The sequence below is a fragment of the Trichogramma pretiosum genome, unplaced genomic scaffold, assembly GCF_000599845.2.
Source record: "Trichogramma pretiosum strain Unisexual culture from Peru unplaced genomic scaffold, Tpre_2.0 scaffold157, whole genome shotgun sequence".
Taxonomy (NCBI): Eukaryota; Metazoa; Arthropoda; class Insecta; order Hymenoptera; family Trichogrammatidae; genus Trichogramma; species Trichogramma pretiosum.
Window position 1 is genome coordinate 16959 of NW_019640826.1, and position 21156 is coordinate 38114.

At 34.2% G+C, this 21156-nt stretch overlaps 1 protein-coding gene across 2 annotated transcripts; it reads left to right on the forward strand.

Annotated features, from left to right (window-relative positions):
• Positions 1-12250: 12250 nt before the first annotated feature.
• LOC106648419 (protein ROP) lies at positions 12251-18267 on the forward strand. Of its 2 annotated transcripts, none has more exons than XM_014365329.2 (8): positions 12251-12542; positions 14531-14830; positions 15003-15106; positions 16214-16677; positions 16740-16947; positions 17065-17501; positions 17583-17737; positions 17811-18267. In XM_014365329.2, the coding sequence occupies exons 1-8, from the start codon at positions 12515-12517 to the stop codon at positions 17879-17881; spliced, it is 1767 nt and encodes a 588-aa protein (XP_014220815.1). In that variant the 5' UTR covers positions 12251-12514; the 3' UTR covers positions 17882-18267. The 2 variants fall into 2 exon arrangements, with proteins under 2 accessions (XP_014220815.1, XP_014220806.1); XM_014365320.2 differs by lacking the exon at positions 15003-15106 and adding an exon at positions 15582-15685.
• The last annotated feature ends 2889 nt before the right edge of the window (positions 18268-21156 follow it).

Consider the following 21156-nt stretch of genomic DNA (forward strand, 5'->3'; position numbering starts at 1 on the left):
ACTTTTTTCCTTCTCGCTTGAATTAGATACCTTTTTGCCGCTGCGCTCGAGTTAGATACCTTTTTGCCTCAGCGCGCGAGTAAGTATCCTTCTTGCTACAGCTTGGAAATAGATACCTTCCTGCGCTGGGGCGACGATATGTACTTTTATATAAACTTAATTCGTACTATATTGAAAAATGAAAAATCAACTTTGAGCCCCTGTAGATACATGAGGGAAGGACCTAAAGCGCTAAAATTTTCAGGATTTTCATTTTTAATGTACTCTTAAAAAGAGTTACTTAGTTCCTGTTACATTTTTTTAACCATCAACTTTTTTATGAATTGCCCCATATAAATGGTTGTATTACCAAGTGTTTTTTTTTTTTATTTTAATTGATTTAATCTATTACAATAACTATAAGGGGGTTCCTAAAGGGTATTTTTTATGTCTCATTTTTTTGAATGACTAATGTATTGACAATGAAATGTGAATATTAGTATAGATGAATACAAAATTTGGATATGAGCCATAGAAGAGTAAGTCTTTTGAAAATCAGACAATTTAATTTTTCATGCAAGTATACTGAAAAGAATAAAGCGTGAGAAAGACTTTGTGAACATACTCACAGCAGTGCATGTATAATATATTTCAAATAATGTAAGTATCTGCAGTTTACAACATATTAATATCTGTGGTTAACCGATTTCCTGCTTGCTCGTATAAACGTAAGGTTTCAAGTTTATATCTATTCGTCGACTCATGTATTTAATTTTTAAAATCTTATAAATCCATGGTTACAAAAAGTAATAAAGTGTGAATTTTCTGGAAAGGTCCTGAAAAATTTTTTTACTTTACACATTAACATCCAGAATAACGAAATTTTTTGTTCAGGATCGACGCGATTTTTTTCCATATTTTGGGCTCAAAAAAGTCATACATAATTTTACATAAAATTTGATGCCCTTTGAGAATCCCGGCTCAAATTTAAGATTTGATGTTTCTATAAAAATTCTCTCATTAAATTCTCGATTATCCCGCTCATCAAACTTCAAAAAACCAATCGAATCAGTATCGTTTTAGAGTTCTCTGAATAAATTTTCGTACGAATTAAAAAAAATATTTTTTGTACAAACTTATTACATAGTGAAGTTACAGTTAATAAGTTACGATAAAATCAATGATACTGCACTACATTTATCATGAAGTAATTCTATGTAATATAATCACGATAAATCATATGTCAAATCTTGCAAAATATACATTTATTTGAAACTGGTTTATTATGTACTATGACGCAATTAATATTATATACACTTTATTATGAGCTTATACTCTTATTTGTGTACATAGTACGCGAAAATTCTAATTTTTTAAGGGTGGTTTGGCGATATTGGATTGTTTAAGCTTTGATGTAGCGTGACATAATCATGAAGAAGAACTTTATCAAAAATGATATGAACCTATATCAAGAGTTCTACTGTATAGAACTTCAAATCATACCGAGTGATCTCCAAACAAATTTTAGAATCTTTGTGAAAAACGATACATTTGTTATTGCATGCGGTTAATTTTCTAATAGAATTAGCCAAATGTTTTTGTTAAGTAACGGAAAAAATATATTTTTCATCACTAATGCCTCTGATTTCATTCGAATTTGTGGACCGAAGTATTTTTTACTAGAGTAAAAGTAGTGTGTGACATGAAAATTTTATACGCAAATTCGAGATGAAATTTTAGAAAGCTAACTCTGAATCAAAATGAAAAAAAAATTTATTATACAGAAAGAAATATTCGAAAGAAAATTAAATTATTGATTAGTTTTTGAAAAGTTGAGCTAGTCTGAAGGCCTTTTTATAGATGAATTACAGAATCAATTTTCAATGACTTTATTCATGACATAAACATTTCAAAATATGTTTTGTAAAATTTTTTAATAGAAATGATAAATACTTAGATATTTTATGTATGTTTTCTCTCAAATTATTCGATGACTTGTCGAACTTGGTATTCAAAAGAATTGGCTTGAACAAAGTATTAACCAAGCTGTTGCATTCAAAAAGCTGCACGATAAAAGTCTTACTACTGTAGGAGACCTAATGACTCCAAGGGGTTACCTTGACCGTGTAGAGACAACTCGAGAGGATTAAGGTCCTCGAGCTAATAGACAGGAGGCACTCAGAGCTTAATGCGAACAGCTACTTCGTATTGTTTGAACTTAAAAAATCTTCATTATTAAATCTAAGAAGTAATAAAGTATGATTATCGAATGACTATTAATTTGACTTACAAAGGAAAACAAAAATCTTTTCTAATTCAATCATCTTTTAATTAGTAACAAGCATACATTTTATTATTTTACCTCATTGTACTTCACTAATTTTAGTTCTTTCTACGTTAAAGTAGTGAAAGTAGGTCTTATGATTTAATTGGTATGAATTATGGCCAACAATCGAATAAAAAAGAAATCTCTTGAAAATCAATAAAGCTAAGTTTTAAGTCCAAAAAATCAATAATAATTTAAGCTCTGAAGATTTATGGTACCCGAATAATGTATAAAATAATTTTTTTGGTCGTAGTGAATTATAATGGTACTTGAAAATAGAGAACTTAAAAACGTCAAAAATTTCAGTTTCAACATAAAAACCTTTTTCTTATATTTTTTACAACTAATAATTAGTAAAAAAACCATGATATAAGAATTTAAGGTTTTTTGAGCGTTTAAAAAGTTTTAAAAATATATATCTAAAGTTTATATTCTTTATAATAATGAGTGTGTTTTTTGGTAAAAAAATTGTTGAATCAATTATTATTATCTATACGTCCATTGTCCCCAAAAGTTTTATCTTCTTATCTATGATCAAGCTCAGACGAAACATACATCAGTAAATTAGTTGCTGAACCCATGGGTTAACAAGTAGATTCGCAACACGTCTTGCTGTGTTCTGCATTTGAGCTCTCTTAAACATTAAAGGCGAGTTTCTTTTTCTCTACAAAATTACATTGATATCCTCTTTTGAGGTTTTATTCACGAACCAACTTCGAAATTCAATATTGTTTACCATACAGTGTAAGGCAGTTAACAGCAAACTTCTCGAACGCACCTCATTAAAAGTTAAATTAGTGATAAAATCGTTACGCCTTTTTTGGGTATATGTCAATGAGAATAAACCAGCGATAAAAGCGGTGCCAAAGTCAAAATTTATTAAAAAATAGGCGGTGGGCGAGAGTGTACAATCTCGCACTTCTCGTCACCTAGTCGATGTTTCGCCGACCACTTTGTCGGCCTCTTCAGGACTATATAAATTAGCTCACCTAAAAACTGTGATAGTATACTAGCGTATACATCCGCGCAGTGAATACACAACTTAGAGATACAATGGAAATCTGCTTTGTTATATATAAAGCAGTTTTTGATTGAGGATCTTGCTAGTTAGTATTAAACATTTCATTGATGTTGACAGGAACGCGTGCGTATTCCAAATCATCACATTATAAACATTGTCGTCTAGGAGTTAAAGGACGTTGGCCATCATAACGAGTTATAAAAAATTGATTACTACAAAAATAACTGCGCTTATTTATATTTAGTAATAATGTGAGTGATAAATTGACTTTGACAGGACAGGGATTTTTTAGTTCAATATAACTTTACTTGCACCAAAATTTGGCTATACACACCAGATAAGTAATTTTAGATGCTACAATAAAAAATATATCGATCGCCCCAGTCCTCTAAATCTGAAACATTAAATACTGTAGAAAATCGTCTTCATAAAAAAAACTAAATTATATAAAATCCATAAAATAATCATAAAACGTTTTGGAAAATCGACTTCCTCAAAATAATGAAAAAACCCATGAAGTTGTCAAACTATAAAGATCCTATAAAGATGATTCAAGTTTTACGCGAAAAAGAATGGTTTTAAGAAAAAATATTATAAAAAAGATGTTTCACATCAAAAAAATGCATAGAATTGGATAAAAGTAAGTACACGAATGAAATTTGTGTATATTTTTTATGGAAAATAATTTAAGGTTTGGATCGTTTTCGAAGAATAGAAAGTAATTATTATTTATAGTTACTTTAAGGATTAAACTTTCTGTAAATGAAGTGATTATTTTTACTCAAGAGACCGTTTGAAAAAAAATAAGAGTAACTATTTGCGCCCACCTTTTAGGTATAGATAAATATGAAAACAGTTAATACGTGATACTTCGTAATTATGTTTTAAGTAAATTCGTTGCGATACAACAATATTCAAAGTTAAGATATAATGGTGAATGGACAGAGCGAATTATGCATCAAAAGCTTTCCAGTTGAACATTCACCATAAAACTGTTTTTTTTTGTTATTTTTGGAAAGTGAAAGCTATTTTCCACGAAAAAACGTTGCAAGCAATCGACAATAATTAACTTGCAGTTCAAAATCGATTTCGATACGTGACAAGCAAATTTGTGAAATAAAAAAGTATAGCTCGCTAAACAAGTGAAAGACTCCTCAATTCCACTCAACTATAAAATTATATGAGCTGTTGTAGAATTTAAATATGGGTCAGATTCAGAATTTTTTAAATAAACCTGTGGATGAGGTCCACGAATTTTCCTTAAATTTTGGTATGTTATAGTACATACTAAAAGGGTCCCAAAACCTACATTATATAGACCCCCTCCCCCTCCTACCCACCACCCCGCTTTAAACGTCTATTATCTATTTATATTTATTTTGAAGCCCTGAAGTAATTGAAAAATCTGAAAAAATTCATGATTGTACTTTTTAACAATCTAAACAACCTTGAATTATTAAAAAATTTTTAATTACTTCAGGGCTTCAAAATAAATATAAGTAGATAATAGACATTTATAGCGGGGTTGGTGGGTAGGTGGGGGAGGGGGGTTCAAATTTTGGCACCCTTTTACTATGTACTATAACATACCAAAATTTCAGGAAAATCCGTGGACCTCGTGCGCAGGTTTATTTAAAAAATTCTGAATCTGACCCATAATCTTATTAGCATTTGAACCAAAAAAGCTAAGTCGTGTTTTGTATTTTCATCTACGATAAAGGTGTGCTACATGAAATGACATGAAAATGTTCAAAATTTATCAGAACAAACAATTAAATGTCAAACTTTACGATTCAATTGCTCTAATTCGAACGATAAATACATATTAATTACGAGAATTCTAAAGTGACGGAATCATATAAAATTAATAAATTAATGAAATTTATATGATTAATGCTCGAAGCATTTGCAATGAAAAAACTAAGAATATTAAAAATAAGTTCGGAAAAAACAAGATAAAATTAATAGTGAAAGAGATTGGCGTCGTCAAGGTTACTTACAAACACTACCTCTACCATGATTTATTTACGATACGAAATTCTCGTATATTTGAGAAACGTGTTTGAGTATCGATGGCGTCACAACGATGTTAATGTTTATATTGAGAATGTAGAAATCCCTCCAAAAATTTTACGAAGGCACAATCAAATAGTTAGCTTCAAGCATAATCTTTACGAACTAAAAAGTATGCGGAGCAAAAGTGACTTGAACTATTCATTCTGTGCGATTTTCCAATCTAGAGCAGAAAATTTATTTCACCGAAAAATCTATCTAACACTTATTGAAGCGACTCAACCACTTGTGAAAGTGAATACCAAGCAACATTGACGAAGCTGTCTCGTGCCTACTTGACTGCTGCACTTTGCTATGGGCCAAATCATAGTAGAATGGAAATAGCAAAAAAACTGCGATTCTTTCCCATACGAGCCCCACATTCCCGTACGTTTAGCTTTGAAGAGGAGCAAACGCAATACTGGCGCGCGTAATCGCGTGGGACAACGTAACTGTATTGTACGCACGATATACTGCATGGTAGCCACTGCGTGACAGTAGTACTGCCGCCGCTTCTGCCGAACACGTTTACCGAAACAATGCAAGCGCTCCACAAGCTATACATAGCTTGAGTTAAAAATAGGCAAAAGGACTCCGAATGTCGGGCTTTTAAACAATACGCCAAGTCAACTCGATAACGCCTGCTCGAGCTGCGGCTCGAGTGTTACACACATCCACCGAAACAATGTATACCTTTACAGTTTCGCAGTAGGTAGGAAAAATAGGCAAAGAACGAAAATTTTTTCGTCCATCAGTTTGTGAAAAAAATTTTAAAGTATGTCTCAGATAACTTTGTGTAAAAATATATGCATACGCTTATATTAGTGCAGTCAGGTAGTAACGATCATCTAACGACAAGTATCAAAGATGATACACATGCCATTACTTACAAATACTTTGCCGTGGAGGATATCAACTCAATTACTCGAAGCGATAAAAAAGTTTTAAACATTCTTCGATAAAATAATTATTTTTGAATTTTTGTAGTTCGAAGTGTAATTTTTTTCCATTTAGTTTCCTACTTTATAGACAACATTAGAACCGATGCTACGCGTGTTTCACGTTTTAACTTAAAGGGCTATTTTAAATTTGCTAATGAAATGAATCTTTTTGTAAATAGATTTAGATATCAAAACTAATTTTAAAAAACGCCTCAAACTATTACAACACGAATTTGCAAGCTCAAAGTCAAACATATAACAAGTCTATGAGCCCACAAGTATTACAATGCATACATCGAGAATAAAAAGGTTTAATTTTTACAGCATTACACTCGTGAAAATTATTTTCATTTCTACATGCAAATCTTAAGAACATAAAGAGTGAATTGAAAAGAACGCTTTTTGTTCAACTTTGGAAAATGTATGCGACTATCCTAAATGCCTAATAAAGTCGATGTTTATTCAAACTGTGATGATTTAGATTTTTCACAGGGAAAAAATCTGAACATTCTGCAGCAAAATTCCGAATAAATTGAATTACTCATTTAAATAAAATTGAATATACTGTAGTATGTACACTTTTGAACAAATAAAATAATTCATAAAGCAATGATTAAGTGGAATAGATAACGCATGACCAACACATTAAGAAACGTAGGACAAGTTACCATCTAATAATCAATTGCTATAAACCGTGTTCTCGATGAAAATCTGAATATTTCAGTCTGATTATAGTGGGCATTAAACTCAAGATCCCTATAAGTTAATCACTGCAACGCGTGCACTTTCCATTTTTTGAATTTCCGTTATCATGTACGATTGCGTGTTAAACTAAATGATAGCTCCTGAAAAAATGTCCGCACATCGGCCCGTGTAACAAAACTCAATGGAAATGGTAAAACTTCCTACATAAAAGGTAAGCAAAATTACAGCCGAAGCTAATAATTCGCCCGAAATGGAGGAAATAAAGTTACTGCAAACGATGCCGTTGAACCAGTTAAAATTAACATCACGCGCATACGTGTATAGTACGAGCAGCTGTCGTTTGTCCGGGCGCACAAATATACAGTGCATATCATAAGCATATATAGCCTACTTTTGTCTCATCTACTTTTGAAAGAACGTTGAATGCGTAGCATTCCGACACGCTCGAGTGTGTCGATGACAACACAGGTGGTGCAGTCAAAAAAAAAAAAAAAACGACTGACCCCATCGGAGGATGGGGTATGGGATATGACAGACTTGGCTCGTTCCGATTCATGAAATAAATTAAATTGAAAATAAATAAATCAATATTATTTTCTTTTTAAACATTTATGAATGTAAGAAAAAAAATGAGCTTTATTCGACAAATAATGTATTTTTCGAAAGCGGTAGTACGCTTGATTTCATTTGTACGCCTGCGGATGTTTTAAAATATTACGAATCATTGTGCAAACCGTAGAAACAAGCTTTTGTGAATGATTACAAGAATGATTTTCTAAAAGTAACACCTGAATTATATGTCATGCGAAAATGCGAGCATCGAGAATTTTTTTTTGTTTCGGGGAAAATCGATCAATTTTCTCCAATAAATATCAACTTCAAAAAAGCAGAATGGACGAATAAAACTAAAAGGATCATCAGCCGCATCGATCACTTCCACACTACCCTTCCACTTGCGTTATACGAACGGCTTTCATTTTTCCAGTATAATCTGAGGCTTTGAGTCACCGTCTCAAAGTTTCCGATACTCTAAAGATACCACCACGTAACGATTATGCCACTCTCTCACGGTTTATCATAGATGGTTAATTAATATTGTTATTTGAATAAAAATGAATCGAAATCACTTTTAATTAGTATCCACTTTTATGAAATTACTTAGTATCTTCCATGTATCTGTTTTGATCCAGAGTTTGAGTCATATGTTATAAAATATTTTGGTTTTTTGCATATATACACGCGTCTATAGTGATAGAATTCTGACTTTCTTTCTAAAAAAATTGTCTTGGAAATATAAAATTTTTATAAAATAACACGCATAATGAAAACTTCAAAAAAAAAAATAGCATTCCTTCTTTATTTAAAGTTTTAACACTATACAATGGCTATAATTTATTTTTTCAAATCTCATCCACAAGTCTAATTGAGTAAGATATAATCATTCACTGCATTATTCAAATTTACGTACGTAATATAGTAAAAAATGACAAGAGGCTGATCAGTAGTTTTTTCATACGAAGGGCCCATATAGGTAGTCATTTCTGGACCTCGTTGGCTATGTATGAAGCTCGACTTAAATTGCAATATTTCTCGTATATTGTGAAAAATTCATTAGTATTATAATGCAGTTTGGGAATTATATAATTTCTCGTACTTGAGATAAAAAATAGTACATCGGTCTAGACAGCGAAAAAGAAAACTCCAGTGTGCGTATTCATGGCTAATTACTCATGGATTGAGATAATTCTACTATTTTTAAGACCGTTATGTACTATTTGATTGATCGTCACATTTGACATTTTATCGGTCCAGCGTAGAAAGATATTATGAAACCCGGAGGTAAAATCTTATCTTTGTCCTATCTAAGTAATACAAAAATTGAAACATGTTTTCGCCTTCAAGTTTCATAAGATATCTGTCTATTCTAAGCGAAAGATTTGTTCATTGTACGCAAATACTGAAAGTAAGAGGTAAGACCTATGGGATAGATCATTGAGTAGCGATTTATGATTCAGCAATGATTTATGAAAGAGGTGCAGAAAGTTTGTTGAAATAATAAATAAAAATATGAGAAAGTAAATACAATTGAATTAGAAGCAGATGCAAGCGCGCTACATCGATCTAGTATATTAATAAATGCGTTGATTGTTGGCGGCATGAATCGCAAGAGGAGGGTATTTTTAAAGAAACTGGGTTAAATCGAAGGTAACGCGTGAAACGAGCGAAGAGCTGTCTTTGATTGATTTATAAATATATATGTGTAAAGGCTTACGAGCTAATGTCTGCATTGTTATACAAGCGCATTACTGCTTTGCTTATTGACATATATTATAATTTAGCTATGCAATGGAGCTCACACCTCGTACTGGTGAGTTACCTTGACCTAAAATTCATCGGGAGACTGGAATCGCGATCAAATTCGAAAATAGCTGACCGATAAAATTATTATACGGATCGAAGAACTCGGCAGGAAAGAAAAGCGGCTCGGGTTTGGTAGTGATGGAGGTTTGCGCGGAGAACAACCGAAAAATCGCTCGGAAGAATTACCATAAATACGGGCGCGCAGTCGCAACGAACCGTTATGAACCTTTGCGCACTTTTCTGCTTCTGAATATTTAAATATGCACGAGTGTGGAGCAACAATGTAGGCGCTTACATTACAGTGTACAGGCCCGCCTATGCAGATCTGCTTCGTCAACGCTCGAAGGTCGGCGAACTGTTTCACCTTCTTCTCGTCGTCGACTTTTTCATTCAATCCGTTCAAACGTATACGTATAAAAAGTCATTTTCAAAGCGAGAAAAGTCAAAGTGCCAACTTTGCAAATCCCATTAAGGATGAAAAAACCCTCACCCGTTCATCGTGTGTGCTTTCGACCCAAGTCGGCTGCGCTCGAGTGAGTAAGCGAGTGTTTATGTAAAAAAAGCTCACACGTGGAACTGTATGGAGCCCTTTTGAGCGAATCGCGATACTATTCAGCTTGAATCGCTGTAAGTGTGTTTTATGTATATATGTAAATGAGAAATAAATATAGCATGAGTATAGATTCTTTTGGCATCTTCTATAATTAGATCTAATCTCATTTCGCGATTAAAGCCACACAAGAAGTTGAATTCTCAGTAAATAAATACGTATGTATTATGTACATTTTAATTTCGTCTGACATCTAAGAGTTTTGTTTTATCAACATGGTTTACAGCACTTGTTCAAGTCAATTATCGAAAAGTTTATCGATATTACAAATAAGTGAATTGTGGTACGCCAGACATTCGACTGTTAAAAATTCAAAAGCGTATACAAACAACGCAATCGGTCTATCGTTTCATTCATCAAAAGAATTCGCAAAGTTAACACCTTCCCTCTGCGGGAATGCATAATATTAGAGAAAGTTACCTTGGTGTTAAATAAATGTTCACCGAATTCATGTAACTCACCACAAACGTTGAGCCATCCCTCAACTCGGCACGGGTACTCCAGCTGCTTCATTTTCCTCCAAAATATGAAAAACAATATATTTTTTTGCGTCCAACTATTGCACTGGTCGATATTTTTCCCTTATCTGCGTTCACAAGTATATGAATAACACCACACTCTTACTCTAATGCATTTACAAAATACACTTTCACTCACTTCGACACTGCATACATGATCATGTGTATACATAGAATAGGTATAGTTATACCAAACTCCACACTGAATCTGGGAAATTTATATGTAATACATATAAAGTAGAAACTTGGATCCGGCAAAGACCATGTCGTTTCGGCTCTGTTATCACTTCCTGATTCGACACATGGACGAGCAAAGGTATAGGCTGTAAAAAAGCACTAATAGCGCTTGCACTCGACTACTGCAAGCTGCTAGTGAAAAAACTTTGAATTTTCATGAAAAAACTAAAAAGCGCCCCACGACCATATTCCCGCGGGCCTTGGAGTTACGCAACACACGTTGAAGAATTCCTCGGATGATGCTCATTTACACACATTCACTAGGAGAAAAAAATACGCCAGCGAGACGGGCGCGCCACACGCAAAGATGCGAGTAAACCGGCGTCCGGAATGAAACTGAGTCTAGCTGCTGATCATGGCACATAGCCGTACACACGACGCGAATGTTGGAAAGTGCTATCCCGGTGCGACTCACCTCCTCATATCTCTGTACATGTGCGCGCACACACACACTTCGCACACATACATTGCTGTGCAAATTTCTCGATCGAAGCGACTTGGCGCGCTGTTAAAACTCTGCCGGTAATGCAGATTCGATGTTTTGTTTGTATCGCTCGAAGCATCTAAAACGCATCAGTTATGGATTTCTATCGTGTATTTGTCTTGCTTTAGCAACATTGATTTATTATTGTTTACTGCTTAATTTCAAATTTTGCATGAATTGTCAAAATCACCAGTGAATATTTGTCAGCTGCTACGAGTCGCAAAAACTGTGAACAATACTCTGTCAAAGTAACTTCACCGTAAAGAATAAGGATGTTATTTTACAAAATAGCTGGTAAAGTTGCGGTGAAATTATTATGGTAAAAGTCATTTTTGAAGAATGTAGGACGTGGAAAAAGCTCACGCGCAGACAGACGGTAGCGAAGTTCAAGCACAGTATCGATTACGTGCGCCCTAAACTTTCTAGGCTTTTCTGTCGGAGCTTGCTTGTGTACTGAGCGTCGTGCACTACAGCGTCTGCTCTGCCAATGACGAATTCAGCAACCCGTCGCGAAGGAAAATTCAATGTAAAACTGCGCGTTACGAGCTTACCGAGCTGAAGAACTTGTTTCTAACAATCCGCACAGTATGATGACAATTCAACAATTCAAACAGAGTTTGCACATGAACATGTGGTTTTTGATGTTTCAGTGCTTTTGAAATTTTGCCGAGATTGATTATTTTGGCTCATTCCGTAAATTTTGAAACTCGCGCTCAATCGCAATGCTCAACTTTGCCAACAAGAAACATTATTTAACATTTGGAGGAAAAAATAATAAGAAAATGCACCTATGCCAATATAAGCAATTAGGTGAAAAAAGCAGTTTCTCTGCGTATAGGTACACCCCGTATACCAGAGGAAAGTACGGATCGCGAAGAGAGAGAGAGAGAGAGAGAGGACGAGAGAGCATTTTCAGCAGCAGTAGCCACGACTAGCGCGCGAGAGTTTCGAAGCTGCGCGCGAATGTTGCGCGTACGTTTGTGCGCTGATCGCAGACTTGGCGGCGCGGCTTGGTCGTACTGTCGTCTTGTCGACTAGCACTAGTCAGTTTTAACGGAGGAGTTGAAACAACAGCACGTTATTGTGGCCGCTCTGACAACACAAGCGAACGAGCGGACAGAACTCCAGCAGTTAAAGAGAAGCAACGAGAGTGACAGAAGAGGTCGGACTCGTCGTCGTCGCAGTCGAGTGCACTTCTCGTCGTCCCGTGAACGAGGCAGTAGTAGGGCAGCCCATACTTACCTGGATAATCGGCTTGCAAAAACACTCTTACTGTCAAAATGGCGCTCAAGGCACAAGTCGGTCAAAGTGAGTAAGGATCCACGTTCCTGTCTGTGTTTGCCTTTTTCCCGAGCTTTTCGGCCTTCTCTTGGCAGTGCGGAAAAACGGGACGTTTACCCACGATAGTCGGCTGCTCGTTATTGTACAATACATGTAATGTGTGTCAGTGCTGCTGTGTCATATGCGCGTTCGCCTATCTCCATACGGGTGCAAGCGAGACGGAAGAGGTGGGCGTGCGCCGATGATTTCATCGCGCTCTTCGCCACAATCGGCTGCTTCTTCGCGTATTTTTATATATCTACATTATTCCTATCAGCTTCGCTTACCACGCTGATACTAGCCACTTGAATGAAGTAACAGCTTCCTTTATATAGATTCGTGTTTTCAAAGTCACTTTTATTTACTCTCTTTCGATCGAACGTAATTATTTTCGCTTCTTTTTTAACGTCTACGCTTAGCAATGATGTCAGGTGTCAAAATTGACCTTTACTAAAAATCGTTTCTTCCGAACTTTAATGAGCCAGCTATTGTTTTTTTATTTTGTCGAATACATCCCTATGTCTAATTGCGTTCATCGCAAATTATCTTTTGGGTGCTGAAAGTCATTGAAGATTAGCATTTTATGCCTACCTTTTTTATGCTCTTATACTACCGAGAAAGAAAAATTATCAAATAATTCAATTAAATACGTCAAATACTCATTAACACATGATTCGCTTTTTAAAACTACGATGAAAATCCGATCGTAAATGCTGTATTACAGCCCAGCTGATATGCGTCAAATGAAGCCCACTAAAAACCAATTGTCCTTTTTACTCTATGAATTATGACGTCGCTTGTTGATTATTTCTATATCTTCACATTTATAATTGCATTTGGCTTTGCAATGACGTCATTCATGGTTGAATGTTGCTGTATATCCATTGATTGTAGCTATTTAGACTATATTGACTAAAAATGGGATTTCATTCAAGATTTTGTGTTATATTCATTTTCATTTCCTCATTTTGGCTTACAAAATCTCTTTTGTTTTTTTAGAATGAACGCTCAATCTTTTTTATTAATATTTTTACAAATTCTGGTAACGAGATTCGTACAATCGAGAATTTCATACTTCAATTTAAAGTTATATCATGAATATTTCAATTACATATGCTCATAATATAATCTCATGAACGATACTCGTGGTACAGGAAGAGTTAACATTCATTATGTATCAAAATTTTTATGCCTAATTAAGTTGAGCATTGCATGCGAATTAATTAATGTTAACAATATATATCGTAATGATTTACCCTGGGGGGACTGCACAACGTCTACCACTGACCTTTATCAGAAAAAAATGTCTGTTCAAACGCGCTTCAATCTAGCGAGAAAAAAAAAGATTAATTAAATAGCAGAACGACTTTTACCTCATTTGTAGCCCTACAAACACGTATTAAGTGAAGAGAGCGTGTGCGCGAGAGGCATCTCAAATGCGTCTATATATACATGTGCAGCGAGAACAAATATGGTAAAAAAATAGGGAGCACGTAGGTGCGCAAGCGCTGGGTTGAATTTACCCCTGCTACTGGGCGACGCCGATCAATACCTCGAGCTTCGGCTTACATTGCATGTATACCTGTATGTACGAGTATACCTGTACGTGTGCATGTACACATACATCAGACAATTTTATAAGCTGCTTTTTTCAATTCTTGCGCGAGTACGAAGCTATATACATGCTAGAAATTGATGATACTTGTAGATAGCGATGACGCTGCAACATTTCTCATTATTCAGACTATGCGCATCGAGTAGTATTTTTTTGCTAGCTCTTTGATCCGATCGAAGATGCTGTATTGAAAATGCACAGCGTTGAATGCAACGTAAACGTCTATTGTACATTTTGGGCTACAGAAGAAAATAATCGATGACTGCACGAATGCACACGTACCAGAAGCTTTTATTTTTACTCCCATACTAGTTTGAAAAATTGATGAGAATTAATAAGACATTGGTTGTTCAATCAACAGAGATCATGAACGAGGTGATCAAGCAAAAGAAAAAAGGCCAGGCAGCCGGTGTCGAGTGGCGGATCCTCGTGGTCGACCAGTTGGCCATGCGTATGGTCTCGGCTTGCTGCAAGATGCACGACATCAGTGCCCAGGGCATCACCCTGGTCGAGGACATTCACAAGAAGCGCGAGCCTCTGCCGACGATGGAAGCCGTGTACCTGATAACGCCGAGCAATTTGTCCGTCACCAAACTCATCGATGACTTTAGCAATCCAACAAGGACCATGTACAAAGCCGCTCACGTATATTTCACCGAAGGTACGACTCGTCTAGTGCTTGATTATTAATTTATTACATTAATACTCCATGAATAAATATAATCATTTTCTCGAGGGAGAAGAAGAATTATCGAAATTAATCGAGCGGGCGATCTCGCTCGACGGGCAAAATAAAGAAAGAACAAATTTTTTCAGCTGATTTTGTTTCACAGCTTGTCCCGAAAACTTGTTCACTGACGTATGTAACGCGGCGGTGGCGAAATTTATTAAGACTTTGAAAGAGATCAACATCGCATTTATTCCTTACGAAGAGCAGGTAAAAATATTAACTGAATTCCAAAAGCGTGTACATTAATAAATTTTAAATGTTATTAACAAGAGTGCGTTTTCTGTGTGTCTCTAACTGGTGCAGGTCTATGTAACAATACACCATCATTCTTTCTTTTATTATTGTCACTTATTACTAACGTATTGTGGATCTCTTTCGAATAACATGATAACTGCAAAAAATAATTTACTCAACTCCTTGCTAATTTTGCATTAGTAATGATCAATTAATGTTGGTATCGATTAAAATATGCGAAGATGTATTAACTGTTTGTGTTTTTACTTATGAATTTCAATTAAGTTGATAAGTAATGGTATCTTCTCTCCCTCCACGACTCTTGGACATTTACACGCACAGAAACATATTGATACCCGAATACACACTGACATATAGACACAATAATATGTTGTATACTAATTGTTAAACATTTGAAAATAATTGTTCGTGCACTCCGTTCGTTCAGTGTGTCCTGAAGAACTGTTCAATGATATCTGCAAGTCTCTTGCTGCTAAAAAGGTCAAAACCCTCAAAGAAATCAACATCGCTTTCTTGCCCTACGAATCACAGGTGAAAATGAGATCGTAGATTCGCGCTTTTGAAGCACATCACTTTGTTTTCTCATAATATCAAAATGCTGAAGCTAGTTTAAAAATAATAATCTTCAAAAATTTTATTTTTAATATCTTATCTATGTTTTTTTAAAGAGCTACATGGAAATAACTTTATTAAATTTTTATTCTATAGAGCCTAGCTGTTCAGAAAAATATTTCATAGATATTAAACAATTCACGATGAAATATTTTTTATTTTTACTTTAGCTTTAACATACAATAATTAAATTAGTATAGTCACATATTAAACTCTTTGATTTGAACTGTAATAAGCACTTTTTTCAAAAAGAATCGACCCGCTTATAGTTGTACATCTTCTAATATGTATTCTTTCAAAGAAGTTTTGCTTGTTGATATATTTCGCTTTTACTTTCAACTGTCTGCTTATTACGGTTGATTTTTCATGTTTGCAAATAATAAACTTTGATTGGTGTCGAGGCGAAGAAATGTGGCGCAGAAATTCAACTGGAAAATATTTTCGCAGGTATTCTCTTTGGATTCTCGAGAAACGTTTGCGTGCTTTTATAATCCCTCGCTGATAAATGTGCGAAACGCCAACATGGAGCGTATTGCCGAACAGATCGCCACTCTGTGCGCCACCTTGGGCGAGTACCCGTCGGTGCGGTATCGCAGTGATTTCGATCGCAACGCTGAATTAGCCACGATGGTGCAGCAGAAGCTCGATGCTTACAAAGCCGACGAGCCGACGATGGGCGAAGGCCCTGAAAAGGCTCGAAGCCAGCTGTTGATTCTCGATCGTGGCTTCGACTGCGTGAGTCCACTTTTGCACGAGCTCACCCTGCAAGCTATGGCCTACGATCTCTTGGAGGTTGAAAATGACGTTTACAGTTACGAGGCGACGCAAGGACAAGAAAAGTCGGTTTTGTTGGACGAGAACGACGATCTGTGGGTCGAATTGAGACATCAGCACATCGCCGTAGTATCTCAGTAAGTTCGCATCTGATGTTTTATGTGTCTCATTCATATTAACAAAATGATCTTTTTGACAGAAATGTTACCAAAAACTTGAAAAAGTTCACCGAGTCGAAGCGCATGCCTCAAAACGACAAGCAAAGCATGCGAGACTTATCACAAATGATTAAGAAGATGCCACAATATCAGAAAGAACTCAGCAAGTACGCCACTCATTTGCATCTTGCCGAAGATTGCATGAAACGCTACCAAGGAAACGTCGATAAGCTCTGCAAAGTCGAACAGGTGCGTTGTACTTATTTTTCAAGTAATTCGGAATTAAGTATCATCAGTCGGCTAGCGGTATCAGCATCCTCTCTGATTCTCTTATCAAATAATAATTAGTATTCTCATTCAAATTAGGATTTAGCAATGGGAACTGATGCCGAAGGCGAGCGCATCAAGGATCACATGCGTAATATAACTCCAGTTCTTCTCGACCAGACCGTCAACAATATGGACAAATTGCGAATCATAGCGTTGTACGTACTAAGCAAAAACGGCATACCCGACGACAATCTCAATCGGTTGATTCATCACGCCCAAATGTCGCCGGAGGATAAGCAAACCATCGTCAACATGGCTAATCTTGGTCTCAACGTCGTCGTTGAAGGCAATCGTAAAAAAATCTATACCGTACCGAGAAAAGAACGAATTACCGAACAAACATACCAAATGAGCCGTTGGACACCGGTTATAAAAGACATAATGGAAGATTCGATCGAAGATAAATTGGATCAAAAGCACTTCCCATTCTTAGGTGGCAGAACTGCTAGTTCTGGATATCATGCACCGACGAGGTAACATTTCAATATCCAATTCAATTTTTCATGAATAATTATTTTTAGTTAGTTAATTAATTCTCTGCGTTTTCCTTCTAGTGCTCGTTATGGACATTGGCACAAAGAGAAAGGTCAACAGACGGTCAAGAACGTACCGCGACTGATTGTATTCGTGGTTGGCGGTGCGTGCTTTTCTGAAATTCGCTGCGCTTACGAAGTTACAAATGCAGTCAAAAATTGGGAAGTAATCATTGGTAAGATGCGATCATAAAAGAGTGCTATACTTTATTGAAATGACCAATGCATGACAATTAAATTTATTTTTAGGATCTTCGCACATTATAACGCCAAAGTCGTTCCTCGATGAAATGTCCAAACTTCACATAAATTGTGCTTAAGTTTATTATTTTAAAGCAAAAACAGTAATTGAAGCTGCATCGACATGTAATCAGTACCTCAGGCATTCCCTTCATTTACGTGTATCATGAACTAACTAAACAAAAATCACCACTTTCAAGCTCATCGTCAGTGAAATTTTCAATAGTTTTGATCAACCTGATATTTGACAATTAAAAAACCACAAATTTAATATAATAAAGACAAAATCACATTAGATTACGCATACTAGATTTATAAAATGCACTTCAGTCAATTTAACTCAACAGCAAATGGTAACGGTTTTGCTATTATGAAAATAATAATGATAATAATTACGGTGCACTTTTGAAATATCTTAAAAGAGCCCACACTAATCAATTTATCCAAATAAAAATAGTATTAAAAATCAAACAGTTTTGAGCGCTAATGGGGTTACCTGGTATATAAGTGCCTGTGAGAATGAATCATTTGATTCTGAACACGTTGGCAATATCATTATAGAACCTTATTCCAGGTAGAGAAAATTATCTTGGCCTGGGAAAAAATTCAAAGCATAATTATTAATATCATTGTTGTCTTCATTAATTTACATGTGATCAATTTATGGTGTCTTAATATCCTCTGTGTTTGAATTTTGAATATCGATAATTGTTCATAGTAATAGTCACGCAATTGCACTATTGTAAAAAGTACTATTCTGCAAATATATTAAGACGAAAATTCATGTGACTTCTGATTTACAATTAAGACTTTGAAAAAAGCTGTTTCACTTATAGTTTATATGTAAAAAAATTATAAATATGTATAGTATAATTATTATATGTTACTAATACAACTTACACATATGTTAAAAAGTAGTTCAGTAAATAGTCATTCATTCAATAAATGAAAACGTATGTAAGCTAAATTCAATTTTTTTTTCACAATATACAAGAATCATTCTGTTAAAAAAAAACTTGACATCTTTACGAAAATTAATCAATGCATAAAGATAAATTAGTGTTGGATAAATAATTATAAAAGTTAATTATATAAAAATAAGAATTTATTCATAATCTTTTGTTATTCGAGTAACCGAGTAATCTTTTATTATATGAGTAACCGTATTACTTAGGTGTGCCTGTGTATTTAGCGCAGTAATTAAATTTGATGTAATAAATGTCATTGATTGCAACATTTTCCGTAAAATAATTATGCTTAAATTTTTACTTAGTTTTTATCAATGGCCTATCAGTTTAAAATATTTATAATTTTTTATTTCGGTTGACTAAATATTTGTAATAAACTTTCTTTGGAAGATCTTTCATCATTAATAAATTTAAAGGTCTGGTGCGTAAGAAAATTGAAAATCATCAATGTAAAAAGATATCAAGTATGACTATAATTTAAAAATTCGAGGATTTCTAAAATTTATAGAAATATATAAAACTCTTAGCGCATTTTGAACACTTTTGGTAACTGCAGTAACGTTGCAGTTGAACTGTCATTAGGCTAAAAAGTTATATAGGGTAAAGTTAAGTTTAGGGGATCACTTTTTGGTCAGTGAAAGTTAGCCTGTTAATTAATTAAAAATTTAAATAATTTAAGTATGTTGAAATGAACGTTGCGGTTGCACGGTAACGTTGTCTCATTTGAGAGTTTATGATATTTATAAAAAATGAATAAGATATATGTACTGACGAACAATTATAAATCTGTACGTAACTAAAGTATTTATTTAGTTAAGTTAAGTACATATCTTAAGTCTAAAATTGTTTCGTTTGATGAAATCGTTATTATATCTGTATCACAAAAATATTTTTTTAAAGTCATAAATGATTTACTTTTTATTATTCTTATTATTAGGTACGATAAATTTTAGGTGTTCAAAAAAGTATTGTAAATTTTTTCAAGTAGAACATACAGTTTTACTATTTATTGTATATGGTATTAATCTTTAGACTATATTCTTTGATTTAAAACATTTTATAATTTATATTTTTCACAAAAAAATTCAATTCCTTGCATGTGTACTGCTTCTAATAAATTGAAATAAAATAACTTAATTCCAAAAGCAATTGACCAATGATTCTTTCTGGCCTTGATCTTTTATTTGATCAATTCAAACTTATTGACAATTCATTATATTTATCGATAAAAATTATATTATCAGAATAAAAATGTAGATTTTTTACAATATTCGCTGATGGTCCAAAGTCCTCTCGTGTTATAAAATACTATTATAGCACAGTCTAAGCCCAGCGATAAAATTACGATTTTAAAATCGTAAAACCAACCTGCTGCACAATATGATCAAAAACAATTTCGTTATAATCAATATGTACTTTTATCTTTACGAACCGCGAAACACCATATGACATGAGGCCATTGCCCCAAAAACATTTGATATTAATTTGGTCAAATGTTACAAGCTTAAGATAATTTTTTAAGGGATATATTATTTTTTTAAATTTCTCAAATGTCGGTTTTGTTAAAGGTTAAAATTCGAAAATATAGATATTTTACAAAGATACAACTGTTTTCATAGGTAATTCTATTTACTACACGTGTTTCATTTTTTCTTATATTTTCTGACATTCCATATTGAGGTAGTGCCCTCGAAAAATTGACAGTGCTTTTCATATGTGTGAGAAATTTCAGGAACTTTAACCAAACCATTTTCGAAATATAATTAATTAAAGTTCGGTACTTTAACATGGGATCCCTATGCTAGCGCGTCGAAAAGACGCTATTTTGTGTGATTATAAAAAAAACTCATCGATAGAATCTTTTCAAAAACTAGGAGATGATTGTACAGTATGTCCTGAAACATAGCTCAAAAACTGGAAAAACTTGACCATACAGTTGTTAAGAAAAGTTAATGAAAAAAATTGCAAAAATAAAAATTTTAACTTTTGGACCTGAAACCCACTCTTATGGGTTTTTAGGGTCATTCTAAACAAAAAAGTGCTCTTGCAAATTTTCTCTAAAATCTATTTTTCACGAGCTATAAACGATTCAAATTTAAACAATTTCAAGCAATGAACCTTTGCGATTTTTTATCTCAATAAGTATGAACTGTACGAAAAATTTAAAAAGAACAAAAAAGTCTTAGAATTTGTCAAGGAAAACGTATGATTTTTTTCAGATTTTTTCCAGACATATGTCCGAATTTGTAGGTCAGGTTCTGAGGGAACTACCCTAAATGCATTCCAATTTTGACCACAAAAGCTACATTCAGGGGTAACACCACTCTAGGCTTTTTAAAAAAAAAACGTTTTTTTTGCAAAAAAGCTCCCTCGGAGTGTGTAGAATG

Excerpts from the sequence above, each read along its gene's own strand:
- LOC106648419 (XM_014365329.2), top strand. The coding sequence starts at position 12,515 with ATGGCGCTCAAGGCACAAGTCGGTCAAA. Across the intron at positions 16,678-16,739 it reads CACATCGCCGTAGTATCTCA|AAATGTTACCAAAAACTTGA; the intron begins GTAAGTTCGCAT and ends TCTTTTTGACAG. Across the intron at positions 17,738-17,810 it reads AAATTGGGAAGTAATCATTG|GATCTTCGCACATTATAACG; the intron begins GTAAGATGCGAT and ends ATTTATTTTTAG.